This window comes from Ursus maritimus, unplaced genomic scaffold (genome assembly GCF_017311325.1).
Source record: "Ursus maritimus isolate PB19 unplaced genomic scaffold, ASM1731132v1 scaffold_21, whole genome shotgun sequence".
Classification (NCBI taxonomy): domain Eukaryota; kingdom Metazoa; phylum Chordata; class Mammalia; order Carnivora; family Ursidae; genus Ursus; species Ursus maritimus.
Window position 1 is genome coordinate 32,283,704 of NW_024424564.1, and position 22,422 is coordinate 32,306,125.

At 39.3% G+C, this 22,422-nt stretch overlaps 1 protein-coding gene across 6 annotated transcripts in view; it reads right to left on the minus strand.

The window, feature by feature from the left end:
• The window catches only part of LOC103660116 (uncharacterized protein C3orf20 homolog), a 110,535-nt gene that overhangs the window by 64,863 nt on the left and 23,250 nt on the right, over nucleotides 1–22,422 (minus strand). The window contains exon 1 of one of the 6 annotated variants that reach the window (XM_008687714.2): nucleotides 1,298–1,441. The exons of the other annotated variants lie outside the window; for them this stretch is intronic. Within the exon in view, the coding sequence (XP_008685936.2) occupies nucleotides 1,298–1,389 (92 nt within the window). The 5' untranslated portion in view covers nucleotides 1,390–1,441. Of the gene's footprint in view, nucleotides 1–1,297; nucleotides 1,442–22,422 lie in introns of those variants that run through there. 6 annotated transcript variants of the gene reach the window in all.

Consider the following 22,422-nt stretch of genomic DNA (forward strand, 5'->3'; position numbering starts at 1 on the left):
GACATACGGTAACAATGGTGTGGCTTACAGCAGCACGAGGCAGTAAAATAACCTCACCCTCTCTTCTTGACCCCTCTCCCATCTCTTCACCCCTACTCCTAAGATGACTTATCCAGATTGTTAGCTAAGTGCTTGAAAATGCAAATGTTAGCTGGTTGGGCATATAGCTGTAAAGAGCTGAACTTCTCTTTCATAAGAAAATGGAAAGATTTGAAGGGTGGGGAATGAAAAGAGAAAAGGGGGCTCCTAAAATAGAAAGGAAAAGAAAAAAAGAGGATCTTGGAGAGGAGAATGAAAAATTGGACAACACGTAGGACAGATGAAGCCCTTTTAAGAACACATTCCTACAGGGATGCCTGCGTGGCTCAGTCAGTTAAGCATCTGACCCTTGATTTCCGCTCAGGTCATGATTCAGGGTCATGAGATAGAGCCCCACATCAGGCTCCAAGCTCAGTTCAGTGCGGAGTCTGCTTGTCCCTCTCTCTCTGCTCCTCCCCTCACTCATGTGCTCTCTCTCTCTAAAATAAATAAGTAAAATCTTTATTTAAAAAAAGAACACATTCTTACATTTTAAAAAAAGAACACATTCCTACATTTTATAGTTCATTTGAGATGTTTGATGACTATGCAATAAGCTTCCTGTAACCCACATCACCAACTAATTCACCCATCCTCACAGAAGCCTCCAGTGAGTGGTTATGTAAAAGACAAAATTTTAAAAAAGGAGCAAATTTTCTAATTGGTTCAAACAAAAGAGAGTCGAAATAAACCCACAGTTACAAGACAGAGTGGAGAACAAGATTCAGAGGAGGCAGGGTATCCAAGTCAGAGAAGACAAGATCATAAGCCCTAAGATTTTGGCAGCTTGAAGAGGATGTGAGGCTTTCTAAGGGCATGGGATGGCGTGCTGCCAGTGTGATCTCGTTCTTAAGGGGGCAGGGAGGCCCAGCGGACACCTGGCTCACCTAAATAACAGTCTCCCTGTTTCACTTCCCAGCAAATTGTATTCTTGGGGCCTTGCCTTCCTATAGGGCCGTCTGCTCATGAGAGCCACAGCATCACCACATGGATGGCATAACTGGATGCTGGGAGACCTATGGTCCTCTGGCCTGTTGCAACTTGCCAGTCTGTAGCTGGAGCTGCCATGACCACATGCATATGTCTCATTTTCCTTACCTGCTTTCCCAGTTAGATTGACCACTTAATCACTTTCCTGTTCTTCTCTCCGTTGGGATTTAGCTCTTGCTCCACTCCTTAGCTTACCCGCAAGTTCTAGTTTGTCTGGCATCTCACATACCTATTAGGAAAAGAAATGCTACCGCATCCAAAAGGTGTGAAAGTTCCAAGGATAACTTGATTTGGCAAGTCACTGAATATGTTGGTGTACATGCCACCCCCAGGCAGAGAAGAATAGCTTTGGCAGACAGCTAGACGGCCAGAAGGATAGATAAAATCCAGGTTAAGGAGCGGATACTGATAAAAAAACACCAGTGACAGTAATAATTATTCTTATTTGGAATGATGTTAACTCACATCCAATTTAATTTTTTAAATTAGCTCTTTACAGATAAGCTAAAAGAAGTTCAGAGAGGGTGACTCACTTTCCTATAGTCACTGAGGATAATAATGGCAGTGCCAGGCTAGCAACCGGGTTCCCTGACTTCCACTTGCATGTTCTTTCCATACGTCCACATTACTTGCACCCTCATTTTTAAAAATTAATTAATTAATTTATTTATCCATCCATTCATTCATTGATTAGTTTCAGGTGTAGAATTTAGTAATTCAACACTTACATACAATACCCAGTGCTCAATCACAACTGCCCTCCTTAATCCCCATCACCTGTTTAACCCCCCACCCTCCTAACCACACCTACCTCCCCTCTGATAACCATCAGTTCTTGGCATCCTTACTTTAGCCCCAAATTCTTTGAAACCAATCTTGTGAATAATAACAGGGAAGTCTGGTCAGACTGGTCCTATTAGTGGAAGAGTAACTGGAAATCAAAGTTTCCCATTGCTGCCCAGTATGGCCCTACAGCATGCAGCAGGATTGTGTCTCCCTGCCAACATCTATGGGCAGATGAGGGCAAAGGAGGGCTGAGGAATAACTAAGGATATGTATGTGAACAAGTTCACAAAACCTAGCTGTACCAACCTCTTGTGGGCTTTTTCATTTTGGATTTGTAGGAATTTATCAGAGAGAAAAGAGGAAGTCTCTTTTCTCTCTAAGGTAGATCCTCTTAATGCTAAATCCCCATGTGGTTCTCTCTAGAAAGGAAAATGAAGGAAAATTCATTTTCTCAGAACTATGTGAGCCCTTAGGTACTTAACAGAAATATCAGCTACAACCAGAGGTTCCCTTAAATAGAAGTAAGGCTTGCAAACTGGAGAATTTGCCCCAACCTTTTTCTTGATTTGACTTCTCTTGTCCCCAGCATGAGGGAATGTGGACCCTGGGAAAAAAAGACTGAATAAACACAAGGCACCAGACTTCCTTTTCCAATGCGATTTTCTGCTGAAATAGAAATGCCCTACCTATCAGTCCCTTCCATCATGCCCAGCTTCCTCCATCCTCTTTCCCCTTGGGATTTTGAAAGGATATTAGGTCAGAGAAGAACCATCTACCAGCGCATAATGGAACTTCTTCATCTCTGGGTCAGCCTCTTTGACCATTGGCATCTTAGGCTTCCTCTTCAGCAGCTCCAGCCAGAAACACTGAGAAACTTGGGGACTGTTGCTCACCTTCTCCACGCCTTTAGGATCATTATAGTGGAGCAGGGTAAGTTGTTTGTTGAAGCCCTCTTTTTTAAGCTTTGCGTCTTCTGCTTTTCTGTTCAAAAGAAAAAATTAAATGGGGCGCCTGGGTGGCTCAGGTCGGCTGGGTGTCCTACTTTTGATTTTGGCTCAGGCCATGATCTCAGTGAGGTCATGAGATTGAGCCCCATGTTGGGTTCCATGCTCAGGAGGGAGTCTGCTTCTCTCTTTCTCTCCTTCTCTGTCCCTCCCCAGCTCATGCTCTTTCTCTCTCTCTAAAATAAATAAATAAATCTTAAAAAAAAAAAAAAAGAAAGAAAGAAAGAAAGAAAGAAAGAAAGAAAGAAAGAAAGAAAGAAAAACAATTCAAGAACTAGCTATTTCTTGATCTTATCAAGGGCTAGAGTGTGGGTAATGGCTGTTCCGGCCTCTGTGACTTTATTGCCAATCTATTAGGTTTCCTTAGATCTGGACAGCTGGAGTTGGAAATCCTTAGCCAAGTGTTTATTGAGTGCCCTGATTTTTAAACAGTTATTGAGCACCTGCTGTGTGTGAAGAACTGTACTAGAGGTTGCAGCAAATGCAGGACTAGTAAGTAGCACCTGTCCCCACAGGAATGGCACCATGCAGCACAGGCCTGGGCAAGAACTGAGGTGAACACTGGGGCTGCCTCTTGGAACTGTAAAAAGTACGCAAAATACTAAACTCCTCTGAGCCTTGCTTTGTTTCATCTATAAAATGGGGATAACAATACCTCACAGAAATCCAGGGAATCTCTGGTTAATTAATGCACACAAACCTCTAGGCACAGACCCCAGTATTTAGCATGCCTTCTAAATATACTAGCTGTTTTTGTAACAATTTAGTGAGGAATATACACATACATGTTCATTAATAATAAAGTGGTAGAGGGAAAGGGTAGGTGAATATGAAACTACCTCTCTGCTATATTTCAGACAGAGACCAGATCCTGAAATTAAGGTAGCCCCCTTGGAACATTCATTGAACCATTCATAAATATTCACTAGGTATCTTCCATAGGCAAAATTCATACATTCCTACGAGATAGGTGCTCTTTATCCCCATTCTAAAGAGTGCCGGAGTTTTGTATCAACATGGTAAAGCAGGATGCAATGCCATGCATATCAACTCCAAACACTCTACTCTCCTCATTTCATGAGACTTCTCCCCATATTCTTAGTGTTGGGTGCTACAGGAGCTGCGGGCATAGGATAAAATGCAGACCCACCAGGGCTCTGTATCCGAGGGATCAGCAAATGAAGCAGACCTTCCTACTTCTTGCCCAGCTTCCTGCCCCCAACACACACGCACACACAGGTATACAAACACATATATACTCACCTGCTCATACAAACACACGCATGAAGACACACATGTGCACATATACTCGTGCACCCAAGTATGCCAAGTAGGAGATGTTGGCAACATGGCATTAGAACAAGGCTCCAGAATCAGGCTGGAAAAGCAGAGGTCATATACTAAAGACATTCTTGGCTGTCTTGGAGCTCATTACCACCTGTTTAACATCCACATGGACTGGCTGGCTTTGCCTCTACTCCATGGTCCCAGCTACTAAAGGTGGGCTGCAGGGCTTCTGAGTTCTTCTAACAGAATGTGGGGATGGAATTGGGCAGATCCGTGACCAACACTTGAGAATAATTAGAAATGTCAGGACTCTAACTAGGGGAAGTGGGAGCTACCTTCTCAGAGAAGAGTTAGCAGTTTGGGCATTTTCAACATGGGTGTAGAGTGGAATGCAAAACAAATAAACAGACCTTGGAAACAATATAAAAGAATATCTAAGGACTCAGCAAGTCCCTTCAGATTCAGAGCATATTCAAACAGGAATTCTCAATGGTTCTCATTTTAAGATGCACTTGAAAATTCCTAAAACGAACTGGCATATCTCAATAAGGGTCTCAGAGTGTTTGGAAGAATTGGTCCTTGTGTATGTGTATGTGTGTGTGCGTACACACATATGTGCATTTATTGGTTGAGTGTGGGACTTGGGTATGAGAAGAGCTATATCCAAAGGAAAAATTTTAAAGGATTAAAAATAAGTAATTGGATGGGCACCTGGCTGGCTCAGTCAGTAGAGCATGTGACTCTCGATCTCAGGGTCATGAGTTCAAGCCCCATAATGGGCATAGTTTACTTAAAAAAAATAAGTAATTGGACAAAACTGGAGGTATCACAATTCCAGATTACAAGTTATATTACAAAATACCTCGGCCTTTTTCACAGAGCTGGAACAAATAATCCTAAAATTTGTATGGAACCAGAAAAGACCCTGAATAGGCAGAGGAATGTTGAAAAAGAAAACCAAAGCTGGTGGCACCACAATTCCGGACTCCAAACTCTATCACAAAGCTGTAATCAAGACAGTTTAGTACTGGCACAAAACCAGACACATACATCAATGGAACAGAATAGAGAATCCAGAAATGGACCCGCAACTCTACGGTCAACTAATCTTTGACAAAGCAGGAAAGAATATCCAATGGAAAAAGGATAGTCTCTTCAACAAATGGTGCTGGGAAAATTGAACAGCCACATGCAGAAGGATGAAACTGGACCATTTTCTTACCCTATACACAAAAATAGACTCAAAATGGATGAAAGACCTAAATGTGAGACAGGAATCCATCAAAATCCTAGAGGAGAACATAGGTAGCAAGCTCTTCGACTTTGGCTGTAGCAACTTCTTCCCAGACACGTCTTCAAAGGCAAGGGAAACAAAAGCAAAAACGAACTATTGGGATTTCTTCAAGATAAAAAGCTTCTGCACAGCAAAGGAAACAGTCAACAAAACTGAAAGGCAACCTATGGAACGGGAGAAGATGTTTGCAAGTGACATATCAGATAAAGGGCTAGTATCCAAGATCTATAAAGAACTTATCAAACTTAACACCCAAAACACAAATAATCCAATCAAGAAATGGGCAGAAGACATGAATAGACATTTCTCCAAAGAAGACATCCAGATGTCCAACAGACACATGAAAAGATGCTCAACATCACTGAGCATCAGGGAAATCCAAATCAAAACCACAATGAGATACCATAACGTCACACTGGTCAGAATGGATAAAATTAACAAGTCAGGAAACAACAAATGTTGGCAAGGATGTGGAGAAAGGGGAACCCTCTTACACTGCTGGTCGGAATGCAAGCTGGCACAGCTACTCTGGAAAACAGTATGGAGGTTCCTCAAGAAGTTAAAAATAGAGCTACTCTATGACCCAGCAATTGCACTACTGGGTATTTACCCCAAAGACACAAACATAATGATCCAAAGAAGCACATGCACCCCAATGTTTATAGTAGCAATGTCCACAATAGCCAAACTATGGAAAGAGCCAAGATGTCCATCGGCAGATAAATGGATAAAGAAGATAGATAGATAGATAGATAGATAGATAGATAGATATAGATAGATAGATAGATAGATGATAGATAGATAAATCATATAATATTACTCAGTCATCAGAAAGGATAAATACTTAACCATTTACATCAGTGTGGATGGAACTGGAGGGTATTATGCTAAGCTAAATAAGTCAATCAGAGGAAAAACAATTATGTGGTTTCACTCATACGTGGAATATAAGAAATGATGCATAGGATTGTAGGGGAAGGGTGGGAAAACTGAATGAGAAGTAATCAGTGGGGGAGACAAACCATGAGAGACTTTTTTTTTTAAATTTTTTTTAAAGATTTCATTCATTTATTTGACAGAGAGATCGCCAGCGAGAGAGGGAACACGAGCAGGGGGAGTGGGAGATGAAGAAGCAGGCTCCCAGCCGAGGAGCCATATGCGGGGCTTGATGTGGGGCTCGATCCCAGAACGCCAGGATCACGCCCTGAGCCTAAGGCAGATGCTCAACGACTGCGCCACCCAGGTGCCCAAACCATGAGAGACTTTAAACTATAGGAAACAAACTGAGGATTTCTGGATGGGAGGTGGGGGGATGGGGTAATTGGGTGATGGCCATTAAAGAGGGCACAAGATGTGATGAGAACTGGGTGTTTATGCAACTGATGAATTACTGAACTCTACATCTGAAATTAATAATGTACTATATGTTGGCTAATTGAATTTAAATAAAGAAAAACAAAGCAGTACTAATTAAAACAGTATGGTACTGGCATAAAAATAGACATATAGATCAATGGAATAGAACAGAAAACCCAGAAATAAACCCACAATTTTATGGTCAGTTAATCTTCGACAAAGGAGACACAAATATATGATGGGAAAAAGACAGCCTCTTCAAATGGTGTTCGGAAAACTGGACAGCAACATGAGAAAGAATGAAACTGGATCACTTTCATATACCATACAGAAAAATAAACTCAAAATGTATAAAGACCTAAATGTGAGACCAGAAACCATAAAAATCCTTGAAGAGGGCACAGGGAGTAATCTATCTGACATCGGCCGTAGCAACATTTTTTTAGATATGTCTCCTGACGCAAAAGAAATAAAAGCAAAAATAAACTACTGGGACTACACTAAAATAAAAAGCTTCTGCACATCAAAGGAAACAATCGACAAAACTAAAAGACAACCTATGGAATGAGAGGAGATATTTGCAAATGACATATCTAATAAAGGGTTAGTATACAAAATATATAAACAAATGACACAACTCAATACCTAAAAAACAAATAATCCAATTAAAAAATGGGCAGAAGACATGAACAGACATTTCTCCAAAGAAGACATACAGATGGCAAACAGACACAGAAAGATGCTCAACATCACTCATCAGTAGGAAAATGCAAATCAAAACTACCATGAGGTATCACCTTACACCTGCAGAGTGGTTAAAATCAAAAACACAAGAAACAACGTGTTGATGAGGATGTGGAGAAAAAGGAGCCCTCATGCACTGTTGGTGGGAATGCAAACTGGTACAGTTACTGTGGAAAACAGTATGGAGTTTCCTCAAAAAACTAGAATCATCCTATGATCCAGGAATTGCACTACTGGGTACTTACCCAAAAAATACAAAAACACTAATTCAAAAAAATACATGCACCCTTATGTTTATTGCAGTATTATCTACAATAACCAAATTATGGAAGCAGCCCAAGTTTCCATTGATAGATGAATGGATAAAGAATATGTGGTATATACACAATGGAATATTATTCAGCCATAAAAAGGAATGAAATCTGTTTTGTAACAACATGGATAGAGCTAGAGCGTATAATGCTAAGCAAAATAAATCAGAGAGACAAATGCCATATGATTTCATTCATATGTGGAATTTAAGAAACAAAAAAATGATCAAAAGGAAAAAAGAGAGAGAGAGAGACACAAACCAAAAAAACTTAACTATAAAGAATAAACTGACAGTTACCAGAGGGGAGGTGGATGGGGGGATAGGTGAAATAGGGGATGGGAGAATTAAAGAGTACACTTATGATGATGAAAAAAAAGTAATTGGAAATAATATAGCTGATTAATGAAAGGAGGGAGAGGTATAATAGCCACACTGCTGTTGGCATAGGAGTGCTGGGGCTGGGGGTCCCTAACAATCAGCAAGGGTCACTGGCCCCTCTCAGAGAAGGAGGAGGGGGCACGTCTCAGCAAGTCCTGTGGGAAAGGAACCAGAGCCAGGAGGGTGGGCAAGGGCCTGTTCTGCCACTCAAAAATGGAAATGTTTGATTAAAACAACTGGTTTCTCTTGATGTTTGTTTCTTCTTTTGTTTTCCTCCTCCTTCCTTTCTTTGTCACATTCTCATGAAAATGTATCCCACTGTCAAAAGTGGGCTGAATTTTTGAACGTGACCAAAAAAAAAAAAAAAGGGCATTTATATACTGCCACTCTTCCCTACTCCAGAATACACGTATGCCACTCCATTTATAAGCATCAGACGCTGGCAGGATGTCAGCCTAACAACACACATTTATAGACCAACTGGAAGCCTGAGTCTAATGACCATTCACCAAGCCTACATCTTGGCCCTTTCATTCAATGCCTAGACATTGATTCTAGACTGTCTAGAATCATGTGACTCTCTAGACTGTGACTCTCTACAAATGGGCCTTTTGAATTATTCTTAAGAAAGGTAAGTATGCCTCTAAGGTGTAAATACCTATAATCAGAAAAAAAAAAAAAGGCATGCTCCCCCTCCTTACCCATAAGGCCAAAAATCGAGATATAAAAGCTGTAGTGCAAAAAACCCCAATGCAAAATCTCCTACCTTATATGAATGCCATGTTACTCAAATACTCAGAGTGGGCAACCATAATTCGTGGAAGTTCCTCATAACTCTTTTAAAAGTAGTTAGTGCTTCCTTTTCTAACCCCTTTAACAAGTCCCTAGGCAAAGTCTTGGTTATCGTGTAAAGATTAATCAGCCTCTCCACCAACAGAAGGCTGCCCTTCTCTGCCTTTTCTCAAGGAACTGGCAGTGGCAGTGGTTTTGCTCTCTTCTCGCCCGAGGACCAGAAGTTGACCTCTGGATTCTCCAGCAGGTGATAATTATCCCAAATTGATTAGTTCAACAAAGGAGCCCTAATACTTGCATAAAAGGTTTCTTGGAAGTTTTGGGTGACTGGTCATTCTCAGGAAAAGTCATCATTGGGGATTACAAAAGAATCCTTCTCTAAGTCAGAAGTTACCCAATTATCCCAGCCCTCTGGCATCTGGACCACTTTAAGAGAGAGGCTGGAACAGAAAGGAAACTACATCTCAAATCATCTGAAATCAAAACTGCCTAAGAATTTAAGTTAAGGGGCACCTGGGTGGCTCAGTTGTGGGGCATCTGCCTTCGGTTCAGGTCATGATCCTGGTGTCCTGAGATTGAGCCCCGCACCGGGCTCCCTGGCAGGGAGCCTGCTTCTCCCTTTCCAGCTCCTCTGTGCTTATATTCCCTCTCTCACTATCTCTCTGTCGAATAAATAAATAAAATCTCAAAAAAAAAAAAAAGAACCTAAGCTAAATTAAATATAGTGGGGGCATTCACTAAATGTAAGAACTGAAGGATGCCTAGAAAATATCTAATTCCATTTACAGATGAGGAAGCCAAAGGAATTGATAAATGCTAAATAATAGTTTCTGTTTATCAAACATTTACTATATTCTACACATTGTGCTGTTATTTAACTGCATGATTTCATTTAATGCTTTCAATAACCCTATGAGGTACATTCTAGGAGGACCTCCATTTTATACGAGGAAAGTAAGGTTTTGAGAAGCAGAATAAGTGCCCCAAATTACATGGCTGGCAAATGGGAGCATGAGACTTGTGTGAACTCCAAAGCTTGAGTTCTGCACCTTTATAAACATTGCCTCTTGTACCCCCGGTCACACAACTGAGAAATGGCAGGGACAGGGTTTGGGAGCAAGCCTGGGATTCCCAGTCTAATGCTTTTGTACCACCATGTCCTAAGAGTAAATATGAATAAAATCAAAAGACTACACCTTGACAGTTACAGCCCAGAGACCTGATTCAGGCCCAGTCAAAATGTCTAGGTAAACCCAGTGTGGAGGATGTGCTCTGCTGTAAGGAGTACCTTGGGATCTGGTCTGAGATGGGAGGGTTCACTATGTTTGTCGGACTAGACTTCCTATGATAAGAAAAGAGAGTCTATTTCAGTGTGTACCTGCCAAATGGAGTTAGAGAATATTTTTTCTTCTCTAATTTCCCTGGGTCTGACTTGATATTAAACTTGATATAATGTTCTGTGTTGAGCAAATGTGACAGAAATTTGGTAGGGTACAAAAGCCAATAGTTCTGATTTGCCTAAAACTGCATTTCATCCAGCAAGGATTTTTTCTCAATCTACATGCTATCTCTTACCCTGGGAACCCAGGGATGTTAAGGTTTGGCTGATTTTCTTGCAGAGATGCCTTGTAATGCACATATTGTAAACTTACTTGTGTTCTTTTTAAAGCTTGGATTATGTATACGATAAATCTCTTGGGAATGAATTCTACCAACTTTAGCAATTCTCACTGTTAAGAAACCACTTCCTTGACATAGTTTATTACTATGGGTCATGTACAACAGCATCGTACTCATCCTTGGTGCTGTGTGCCAGCTAAATTCACCTCCTCCATCTACTCTGCGAAGCCATTTCTTCTTGGTTCTAACCCTACTTATTTCAAGAAACCACTTCTGACAGTACTGGGTTATTATTGAAAAATGCTTTTGCTTGCTTAGTGCTTTAGTGTCTACAAAGTATGTTTATATATACTGAGTCACAAGAACCTGCTGTGGTAAGCAGAAGACATGTTATTATCCCTAAATGACTAAAGGAGCAGAGGTTCGGGGAGCTCAAGTGACTTACACAAGATCCCACGCCATTGACTAATGAACCTAGATAGATGTTCTGACTCCATTTCTTTTTTTCAGTTTCTGCTTTAGTCTTTATTTTTTAGAGTGTTTTTAGGTTCATGGCAAAATTGAGTGAAGACTACAGACAGTTCTCATATACTCCGTGCAAGTTTTTTTTTTTTTCCATTAAAATACACTGCCTGTTCCTCATCATTTGAGGTTTTTTTAAACTTGAAAAACTAATTCTAAGTTTACCTGGAAGAATAAATTGGTGAACTTGTTTTAGCTGCTTTTGATGTAGAAAGAGTATACCAGAGGAGGTCTGCTGTACCAGATATTATTAAGATAATGATAACTAACATTTCTTCAATGCCTAGTTGTGCTAGGAAGTTTTACAACTACCCTAAGAGGTAGTTACTATGATTACCCTCATTTTACAGATGAGGAAAATAAGGCAAAGGGAAATTAAGTGACTTTCCCAAGGTCACATGCATGGATGATACTGGGATTGTAGACCAGTCAATTTGGTTGGCCTCAAGCCCTCTTTCTTAACACTCTACTGTGTCTCTCATATTATATAATCTGAATTATTTAAATAGATGAAAACTCAATTAGGCAGATCAATGAAATAGAATAGATAGCTCAGAAGAAGACTTTAATGTATATAAGCCTGAAGATATGATTAAGTTGAGAACTCAAATCAGTGGATAACACAGAATACGTTCAATACATGGCTCTGGAGTGAAGACAGAGCACAGGCTTTGGTATCAGATAAATCTGTAAGTATACAGCAGCTCACCCATTCACTAGCTTTCTGACCTTGGCAAAGAAGCAGTGACTTACTCACGGAGGCGTATAAATTGCTTCCTGTAGTGCCTTACACAAAGCAAGCACTCAATAAACGTTAGCTATTATTATTAGCACTCAATAAATATAGCTATCATTATTATTGGCATGGGAGAAATCAAGCTAGAATCTTCATATCACACAACAAAATTTCCAACTAAATGAAGAAAAAAAGAAAAATAGAGTAGGCTTATCTAATTTTAGCATGAAGAAAGATTTTTCCAGCCATAAAAACACGGGGGAGAAATCTTAAAACAAAACATTGATCACTGTACAATAATGAAAGTTAGTTTAAATACTATGCATAAGTGGGGATTTTTGTTTTGTTTTGTTTTTTGAGGGAGACAGAGAGAGAGCACACAGGAACGGGGAGAGCCACAGGGAGAGAGAGGACCTTAAGCAGGTTCCACGCCCAGTGAGGAGATCAATGCAGGGCGCAATCTCACGACTCTGAGATCACGACCTGAGTGGAAATCAAGAGTCAGATGCTCAACCGACTGAGCCACCCAGGCGTCCCTAACCATAGGTGTTTTAAAATAATAATTGTAATATGATGTAAGTTTAGATACTAAATTTACCAATATACTAAATTTAGTAATTTAAATTTAAAAATTCCTGGTGGGGGCGCCTGGGTGGCGCAGTCGTTGGGCGTCTGCCTTTGGCTCAGGGCGTGATCCCGGCGTTCCGGGATCGAGTCCCACATCGGGCTCCTCTGCTGGGAGCCTGCTTCTTCCTCTCCCACTCCCCTGCTGTGCTCCCTCTCTCGCTGGCTGTCTCTCTGTCACATAAATAAATAAAATCTTTAAAAAAAAAATAAATAAAAATTCCTGGTGATTCAACCAATAAAGAGGGATTTCTAGTGAAACTAAGTTTAAAATTTTAAATACTAATTTAAAATTTCACTAGAGGGGTGCCTGCGTGGCTCGGTTGGTTAGGCGTCTGCCTTTGACTCAGGTCATGATACCCAGGGTCCTGGGATCGGCCCCATATCAGGCTCCCTGCTCAGTGGAGAGCCTGCTTCTCCCACTCCCTCTGTACTCCCCTTACTTGTGCTCTCTCTCTCTCTCTCTCTCCCTCCCTCAAATAAATAAATCAAATCTTTAAAAAACATTTCACTAGAAATTATACTTTGTTGATTAAATCACCAGGAATTTTTAGCACAAGATCTAACATCTTAACCAAGACCTGGGCTCTGGGCTTGCTCTGCCTTTCCCAGTCCTTAAAGGGCTTTAAAGAGAGAGATAACATTAATGAGACCGAGTCAGATGATTGCAGGCCCTTTTTTTCCCAGTCCTTGCACAAGCTGCTCAATTCTCATCCAGAACAGGAAAGGCCAGGATTTTAGAAAAATCTAATAAAGAATTTCATATTATAAGATCTCTCTTAATTTAGATTTATCAACAGTATTAAAATTTATTTGCTTCTGATCTAAACATTTCTCATTTTGCAATTTACTTTTTTTGTGTGTAATTTTATTTTGTTTCATTTTTTGTATTTTTTAAAGTTTATTATTATTATTTTTAAAAAGAATCTCTACACCCAATATGGGGCTTAAACCCATGACCCCGAGATCAAGAGTCACACACTCTTCTGACTGAGCCAGCCAGGTGCCCCTGTGTGTGTGTGTGTGTAATTTTAAATAAGTTTTTTTAAAGATTTTATTTATTTATAAGAGAGAAAGAGAGAGAGAGAACGAGCAGGGAAAGGGGAAGAGGGAGAGAGAGAAGCAGACTCCACTGAGCGTGGAGCCTGACACAGGGCTCCATCCCAGGACCCTGGGATCATGACCTAAGCTGAAAGCAGACATTTAACCACTTAATTGACTGAGCCACCCAGGTGCCCCTTAAATAAGTATTTTAAATACTAAGCATGTATCACATTTGAACTGCCCTCCACAAAGCAGTAAGTGGTTATTTTCACAGGTGGAAAACTGGAGTGAACACAAAGCATGGTTGAAAGTGGGTGCACTTTGGAGTCAGATGGAACTGGGTTTCACTCCTGGCTCTGCCTTTTTCTAGCTGTATGACTCGCAACAAATTGCCACACTTTGTGGCACATTAGTTTCCTCATCTGTAAAATGGAGATGATAATTGCCTTTCTCTCCTGGGGTTGTGTTAAGTAGTATAGATAACAAATGTAAAGCATCAGCTCCACTGTCTGGCCACAGAGTAGTTATTTCCTCCTTGCTTGCTCTGGTTGTTATCACTTCCTAATTGTTTGATTTGTCCTCTGTGGATTGTTAGTTAACTTGCCAAGATGGTTAGTTTTTCACCATGACAAGTTTCTTGAACACAGGAACAGCTTCTACTTCCGTACAACANCCTACAGCTGGTGCTTCTTTCCTGACTCTTTTCTTCTCTCCCTCCTCTCCACTGTCTTCACACAGGATCCTCTACTGGTCACCTGACAAGGCTGACTGACTGATAAAGTTGTATACTGCAGAGTGACTTATACCATGAGTTACTAGGAAAAGAAGGGTTTGTGTGTGCATGTGTGTATTTTTTTTGTCTTACAGATACAGATACAGGGTCCCACAGGCTCTGCATTTCTTCTTGCCTATCTACCCATTATGTGCCTCATAAAGTACGTGATTCTAAAGATTGCAGCATGGCTCAGTTGGTTAAGCATCCAACTCTTGGTTTCCATGCAGGTTGTGAGATCCGGCCCTGCATGGGCTCAGGGCTCAGCAGGTTCTGCTTGGAATTCTCTCCCTCTCCATCTACCCCACCCCCTAGGTGCGCATGTGTGCTCTCTCTTATTCTATCTCTAAAATAAACAAATAAATCTTTAAAAAATAAAGATTGCAGAGGGCTCCCTACATTTGAATGATGGCTTCTTGTAGCCTCTTCACAGCAGTACTGAGGATTGTCTTCCATTTCAGAATTTCCAATTTTGAGTGAGGATGTTTAAAGATCCAACCTTGAAACAACATACATATTAACTCAAAAGGGATATTTAATAATTAACCCCAAGTCAGTACTCATTATATAAATCCTGCTCAGCCATCAGTCTATCCAGGCCTACTTGAAAAAGGAACCAAAATCCAGGAGAGCCTGGGTTGCTCAGTCAGTTGAGTGAGTGAGTGGGTTTCAGCTCAGGTCATGATCTCAGGGTTGTGGGGTTGAGTCCGGGGCTCTCTCCCTCTCCCACTGCCCGGCGCCCCTCCTCCCCCGCTCCTGTGTGCAGGCACTTTCTCAAATAAATAAAATAAAACCTTTAAAAAAAAAAGAAAAAAGAACCCAAATCCATTCATATTAAAGTATAAGTAATTAGCTTAGGAATTACCTCTCCTCAGGAGATTTTCACTAAAATGGGATCAAAGCTTTAACCCCAAGGAATTAAATCCCTATGATGACTTCTGAGGGATTAGAATCCCTACACAGCCTGTGGACCTACAGATCGGATTCTTCAGCATCGCCCAGACTTGAGATCCCATCTCTCAAGACTGAGCATTTTATTGGTAGTCAGCAGACTTGGGATCTGTTCCTGAGTCTCCTTCATGGACACTGGAGGAAAAGAAGCACTTTCTTTCTCGGCAGGGGCATGTGAATTTAGGGCTGGCAGGGACCATTTCCTTCACTGTGTAAAGCAAACCTAGCTGTAGAATTCAGCCAAGCAGAGATGGACAGAGAAGAGTCTCTAAGTGTTGAGTCCCACACCCTGCCTTGCACCTTTGGTCCTGCAGTTCTTTCTTTAATCTTGTGAGCTGCCCCCAGGACACTAGCAAAGAATTCTCTCGTTGCTTAAGCTAGTGTGAGTTGGGTTCTTGTCACCTACAACTTAAAGATTCCTGTCTAACGTAATCACATTCATCATCACTGGATCACAAGAACCACCATAACTCTAGATTAGAAGGATTGAACAAACTCCCTCCTAGTTTCCTTAGGGTTAGATAATATAATCCCAGCCTCTCACTTTGGGATTTCAATCTTGCCCCTTAATGACTAAGGCCTTGCTCCTTGCTCACAGACTATTTGCTTGCCATTCAATCGCCTGTTGAGGGATTTCCTGTCACTGACTTCACCCACCTATTTGGATTCCTTGACATTTTCATGATGAACCCTCTGGATACCTGATGATTTATTTCATTCCTATTTATTGTTTTGCCATACTTACTGGGCTTCTTCTTAGTATATACATATTTCCTCAATATCTATCCCACTCCAGTGAGACAGTTCCAGTCATAAATTTTGATTCCTTAATACATCAGATTCAGAAAAATATGTAGGCCATGGGGAGGTGTGGGAGCGACACCTGACTCCTAAAATCACATTCTCTAAAAGCAGAAACTTTCAAAGTTCTTAGGTTATGATGAAAGTTCTTAGATTATGATGAAAAGGTTATGAAAAGCAAATCTATGAGACCCAGAGCAGCCAGCCCCAACTCCTACTCACTCCCGGAGCCACACAGAACTTGGCTATATTATGTCTGTATTTCAAGGGATGACAAGGTTCCCTTTTCCCAACAACCCATATCCTATCCTTTTTACAACCTCATTCAGGGACAGACTGTATTCTTTCTAGATTGGTGTAACCATGATCTTCCTTGAGAAGTCTCCTTTATAACTAAACAATTTAAGAACCAATTTTTGTCTTCTAACACAGAAGCTTTGGTTTCTAGTACGGGTTGGTATGTTTTTGTGATGGAAGGCCCTCGTTGCTCTTCTGTGGGAACAGGCAAGTCATTGTTACCAAAGTTGGCTTCTGATAAACATGATGAAAAAACGCCCGGGGCATAAGAGTGGAGAAATCTAGGAAGACTGGTTTAGAGAGGATGCATTTGAAAACTTTGACTAGGAATCCATGAACTTAAAAGGCTGGCTTTGATTGAGGTTATACTAAGAGTATGAGTAGGAGAAAGTTTCCAAATTCAGGAAATGTGAGCGATTCTCACTCTGGTTGCTCATCAGAGTCGACCCTAATTTGGATGGGTAAAGGATCTTACCATTTTCTAAACAGATCTTGGATAACAGTGAGAAGTGGATGACAACAGGTAAATTGCTATCCTGGTGTATGTGGGAATATTGGTTTTGGCTGACAAGAGCTAGGAAAAAAGGAAGGAAAAGGAAGATGGGGAGAAGGGAAANAGAAGAGAAAGTGAGTATTTTGCTCGATCATCATCAACACAATAATCAGTTGTCAACTTTTAGTATTCTTACCAGGACATTAGCAAAAATTTTCCATAAGAACCCATAATGACCCATGAAATATTTTCATTTGCTCTGGAAATGAAACAGCTTTTTAATTTGAAAATTCCTCCATATAATTTCTTGATTTACTAAAAGATTCTATTAATGCTTTCGTTGTAAGAACAATAACCATGACTAATATTTATTGAGCACTTACTATATGCCAGCCACTATGCTAAGTATATTACATGCATTATATAATTTATTTCTCTCAACAAAGTTCTATCATTAATCATTTTCATTTTACAGATGAGGATTTCAAATAGGCCTAGAATAAGACCTAGAAAATTTGCTAGGACTTGTTCTAACAAGTTCCCAGTGATGTTGATGCCCTGATTCAGGGACCACACTTTGAGAACCACTGCTACAGAGCCTTTCAGTCTCTTGATTAAGAGCAATCCCTTGTTCTTAAAAAGCAAAAATTGTATTGCTAGAATTATCATGTTAAAGCAAATGTACTGGGCTTCAGGAACCATCAGGAGCCTATAATAATACCTATATACTGAAGGGTTACTCTGAGGATCATATGAGAGAATGGAAATAATAATAATAATAAAATAACAAGCACATAAGTAGTGATGAATGGAAGTGTTAAATCACTATATTGTACACCTGAAACTAATGTGACACCGTACCTTAATTGGAATTTAAATAAAAACTTAAAAAAAAATTAGTGTCTACTATACTCACTTTCCTAAGTGCTTTAGTGTTAACTTATTTAATATTCAGAACCACCCTGGAAGGAGGTACAATTTGCAGTACCATGTCACAGATAACAAAACTGAGGCAAAAAGGGGTTATGAAATGTGTTCAAAGTTATACAAATAGTAAGTACAATAACCAGGATTTGGACCCAGGAATCCTAAGAGCAAAGGCTTAATCACTACAGTAAGTTACTTCTCCATCTCAGAGGGGTTTTGAAGAGATAGCTGCCACTACTCTTTATTCTCATTGTCAAAATCATTATCACTATTATGATAGCAGAATGAGAGTTAGGGATAAATTAGCAGAAAGGATGCTATACCGGGAATTAAAAGACCAGGGTTGGGGTCATGGCTCATGGCTCTATCAGAAACTGTATGACTTTGGGCAAGTTACTTGACCCCTTGGCATCTCAGTTTTCTCCTTAGCAAAACAAAAATCCTATTAGCTACCCCACAGGGATATCTGGACAACTAAATTTGATAATGGCTAGGAAGATCCCTATGATCTGTAAAATATTATAAACTAATATGATTTTAATATTTAAAATCAGTTCTTTTGCTACATTGAATCTTCTTTGTATATATTTAACACAATAGGAGCCAAACTGAGAAATCTTAAAGTCTTGAATATAAAGCTACACTCTGGGGATAAAAGTGGGATCTACCAGTACTCTCCACAATGCAGTGCTAAGCTCTGCTGAGGTTCCTCATCCTTTTAAAATTACATGTCTGTGCCAGTCACTCATATTTCCCTATCAAGTTTTCTGAAATTATTATCAGCAAAAATTTCAGACTCCTAAGGCTTTATTATTATTCTTAACATTCTCACATTTGGTACTTGCAAATATTTCCCCCACTCCCCTGCCCTTTTTTTTTTTTTTTTTGTATTGTGGTAAAATATACACAGCACAAAATTTACCACTTAACCATTAAAATATTTTTATTGTGGTTAAATTTGCATAACATAAGATTGACCGTTTTAACCATTTTAAGTGTATAGCTTTGTAGCATTAAGTTCATTCACATTATTGTGCAACCATCACTACCATCCATCTTCAGAAATTTTTCATCTTCCTCAACTGAAACTCTGTACCCATTAAGCAATAACTCCCTTCCTTCCCTCCCCCCAGCCCCTTGCAACCACCATTCTACTTTCTGTCTCTATGAAATTTGGTTACTTTAGGTACCTCATATAAGTCACTTAGCATGTCTTCAAGTTTCATCCACATTATAACCTGTATCAGAATGTCATTCTTTTTTAAAGCTGAATAATATTCCACTGTATGTACATACCATAATTTGTTTATCCATACACCTGTCAGTGGACATTTGAGTTGTTTCCACCTTTTGGCTATTGTGAATAATGCTGCTATGAGTATTGGAATACAAACATCTGTTTGAGTCCCTGCTTCCAACCTCCAGTTGAAAAAATTTTATCCAGCCCTCAAATTATTTTTAAAAACAATTTTTCAAATACAATGTTGACACAAAATTAAAAATAATCATATTCACAGGTAGTCACGAGAACATGAATGAGAACCAGCCGAAACAAAAGGAGAACCTAGAAATGAATTCACATAAATATGCCCATCTAATTTTTGAGAAAGATGCAAAAGCCATTCAATGGCAGAAAGAGCATTTTCTGACAAGTGATGCTGAAGCAACTGGATATCCATAGGCCAAAAAATGAACCTCAAACTAGATCTCACATCTTACACAAAAGGTAACCCCAAATGGGTCATGGACTTAAATGTAGAATATAAAACTACAAATCTTCTAGAAAAAAAAAATAGGAGAAAACCTTGAGGATTTAGGGGTAGGCAGTGAATTCTTAGACTTGTTACCAAAAACACTACTTATAAAAAACTTTTGATGAATTGGACTTCATCAAAATGTAAAACTTTTTCTCTGCAAAAGACTCTATTAAAAAGATGAAAAGACACTAGGAGAAAATATTTACAAAGTATATATACAACAAAGGACGAGTATCTAGAATGTATAAAGAACTCTCAAAAGTCAACAATACAAAAAGCAAATAATCCAATTAGAAAATGAGCAAAGACACGTAAGACATTTCACTGAAGAGGATATACAGATGGCAAATATTCAATATCATTAGTCATTAGAGAAATGCAAATTAGGGATGCCTAGCTGGCTTAGTCAGTGGAGCATGAGACTCTGGATGTCAGAGCTGTGAGTTCAAGTGCCATGGTGGGTGTAGAGATTGCTTGAAAATAAAATCTTAAAAGAAAAAAAAAGGAATGCAAATGAAAACTACAAGGAGATACCACTACACACCTACAAGAATGACTAAAATAAAAAATGGTAATAATATCCAAATACTGGTGAGGATATGGAGAAACTCATACATTGCTGGTGGGAATATAAAACAGGATAGCCTCTTTGGAAAACAGTTTGAAAGTTTCATATAAAAGTAAACATGCAATTGTCACATAGCCCGGTAATTATAACTTTTAGGCATTTATCAAAGAAAAATCAAAACTTATATTTACACAATTCCTAAACATGAATGTTTTAGCAGTTTTCATAATAGCCAAAAACTGGAAAAAAAAAATCCCACATACCCAGATGTCCTTCAAGCAGTAAATGATTAAACAAACTGGTACATTCATACCACAGAATGTACTGAGCAATAAAAAGGAACAAGCTACTAATATATACAACCTAGATGTATCTCCAGGGCGTTAAGATGACTGAAAAAAGACTATCGCCAAACGTTACACATCATATGATTCCATTTATATAATATTCTTAAAATGACAAAAATATAGAAATACAAAACACATTGGTGGTTGCCAGGGTTTAAGAGGGGGTAGAGAAAGAGGGCAGTGGGTGTGGCTGTAGAAGGACAACATAAATGATCCTTAGCTCGATAGAAATGTTTTGAATCTTGACAGTACCAATGTCGATATTCTGGTTGTAATACTGAGCTATAGTTTTGCAAGATGTTGTTATATGGAGAAAATGGGTAAAGGGTATATGGGATCTCTCTGTATGTGGGTCTATAATCATCTTAAAATAAAAAGTTAACTTAATGCGGCGCCTGGGTGGCACAGTCAGTTAGGCATCTGACTCTTGGTTTTGGCTCCGGTCATGATCTTGGGGTCGTGATTTCAGTGTTGTGAGATGGAGTCCTGTGCTATGCTCTGTGCTGAGAGCAGAGTCTGCTTGGGTTTCTCTCTCGCTCTCCCTCTGCCCCTCCCCCACCTCTCTCTCTCAAAAAAAAATCCTTAAAAAAAGTTAATTAAAAAAATTATGTATGTGGCTAGCATTGTATTTCTGTTGGACCCTGCCACAGTAAAAGAATTTGTAGGATCCCTTGAGGCAGAGAGTTCATATCACATGAAGTATAATAGATGCTTTCAATGAAAGCACTATAAATTTTTGTATCTTTCTCCTGACATTCACTAATACTTATTAAAATTAGTAACACAGGGGTGCCTGGGTAGCGCAGTGGTTAAGCATCTGCCTTCAGCTCAGGGCGTGATCCCGGCCGTTCTGGGTTTGAGCCCCACATCAGGCTCCTCCACTGGGAGCCTGCTTCTTCCTCTCCCACTCCCCCTGCTTGTGTTCCCTCTCTCGCTGGCTGTCTCACTCTGTCAAATGGATAGATAAAATCTTTAAAATAAAATAAAATAAAATAAAATAAAATAAAATAACACAAACCAAATATCACTAACAAAATGTTTTGCCAATATCTCACTCACATGCTGTTTATAATTTATTCTTTTTTTTTTTTTAACCTGCAGGATTATTTATAAAACTAACAAATAACTTCTACTTACCAGATGAAACATGGTGGTCTTTTTTTGCTTTCACAAGATGATTTTCCTTATGATATTCTTCTCTTGAAAAGCTGCTGATTTGGGTCATGGCATTGGGATCTCTTTGCAAGGTACTATTTTTCTTCAACATTGAACTTTTGGTTGTACATTTATAAGCACCTTCAGTAAGATCATGCCAACTGTAATTCATAAGATTTACAATTCCCGCAGGGTAAATAATGTTATACTCAGCATATTTCTGCAATATCTCCCCAAGTTCCTGCAGTATTTCAGAAGCAATGAGTTTATATTCTTGAAATAGACCCTTTTGCAGGTATATTTTGGAGAATGGAAGGTTAGGAGAACACTTGGCAACACTAGGAGTTCGTGAGATGTCAAATGAATAGAACTCATCTTGCTCCTCAGCTTCAGGTATTGTAGGTAATCTTGCTTCCTTTAGTTCTTTAGATATTATACTCTTTGTACGGCTATAAAAAACATATGTGAGCCATAAAGATACTTTATCTTCTTTAACCTGGTAAGTCAACTTCTAGAAATCCATCTTAAAATGTAATAAAAAAGGTGTATAACATCTGTGAATAAAATTGCTAACTGTAACATTTTTTAATATTTGAAAAAATTGAAAGAAATCTAATGACTCATAAAGATATAGCTAAATAAATAATGCCATACTCATACAATGGGTAGCATGAAAAATTGTTTGGAAAATTGCTCTTATTAATTTGGGAAAATGCTTGTTATAATATATAAAGACTATACATAATTGTATACATGGGGTGTCCTCAAATGTATAACGTATATATC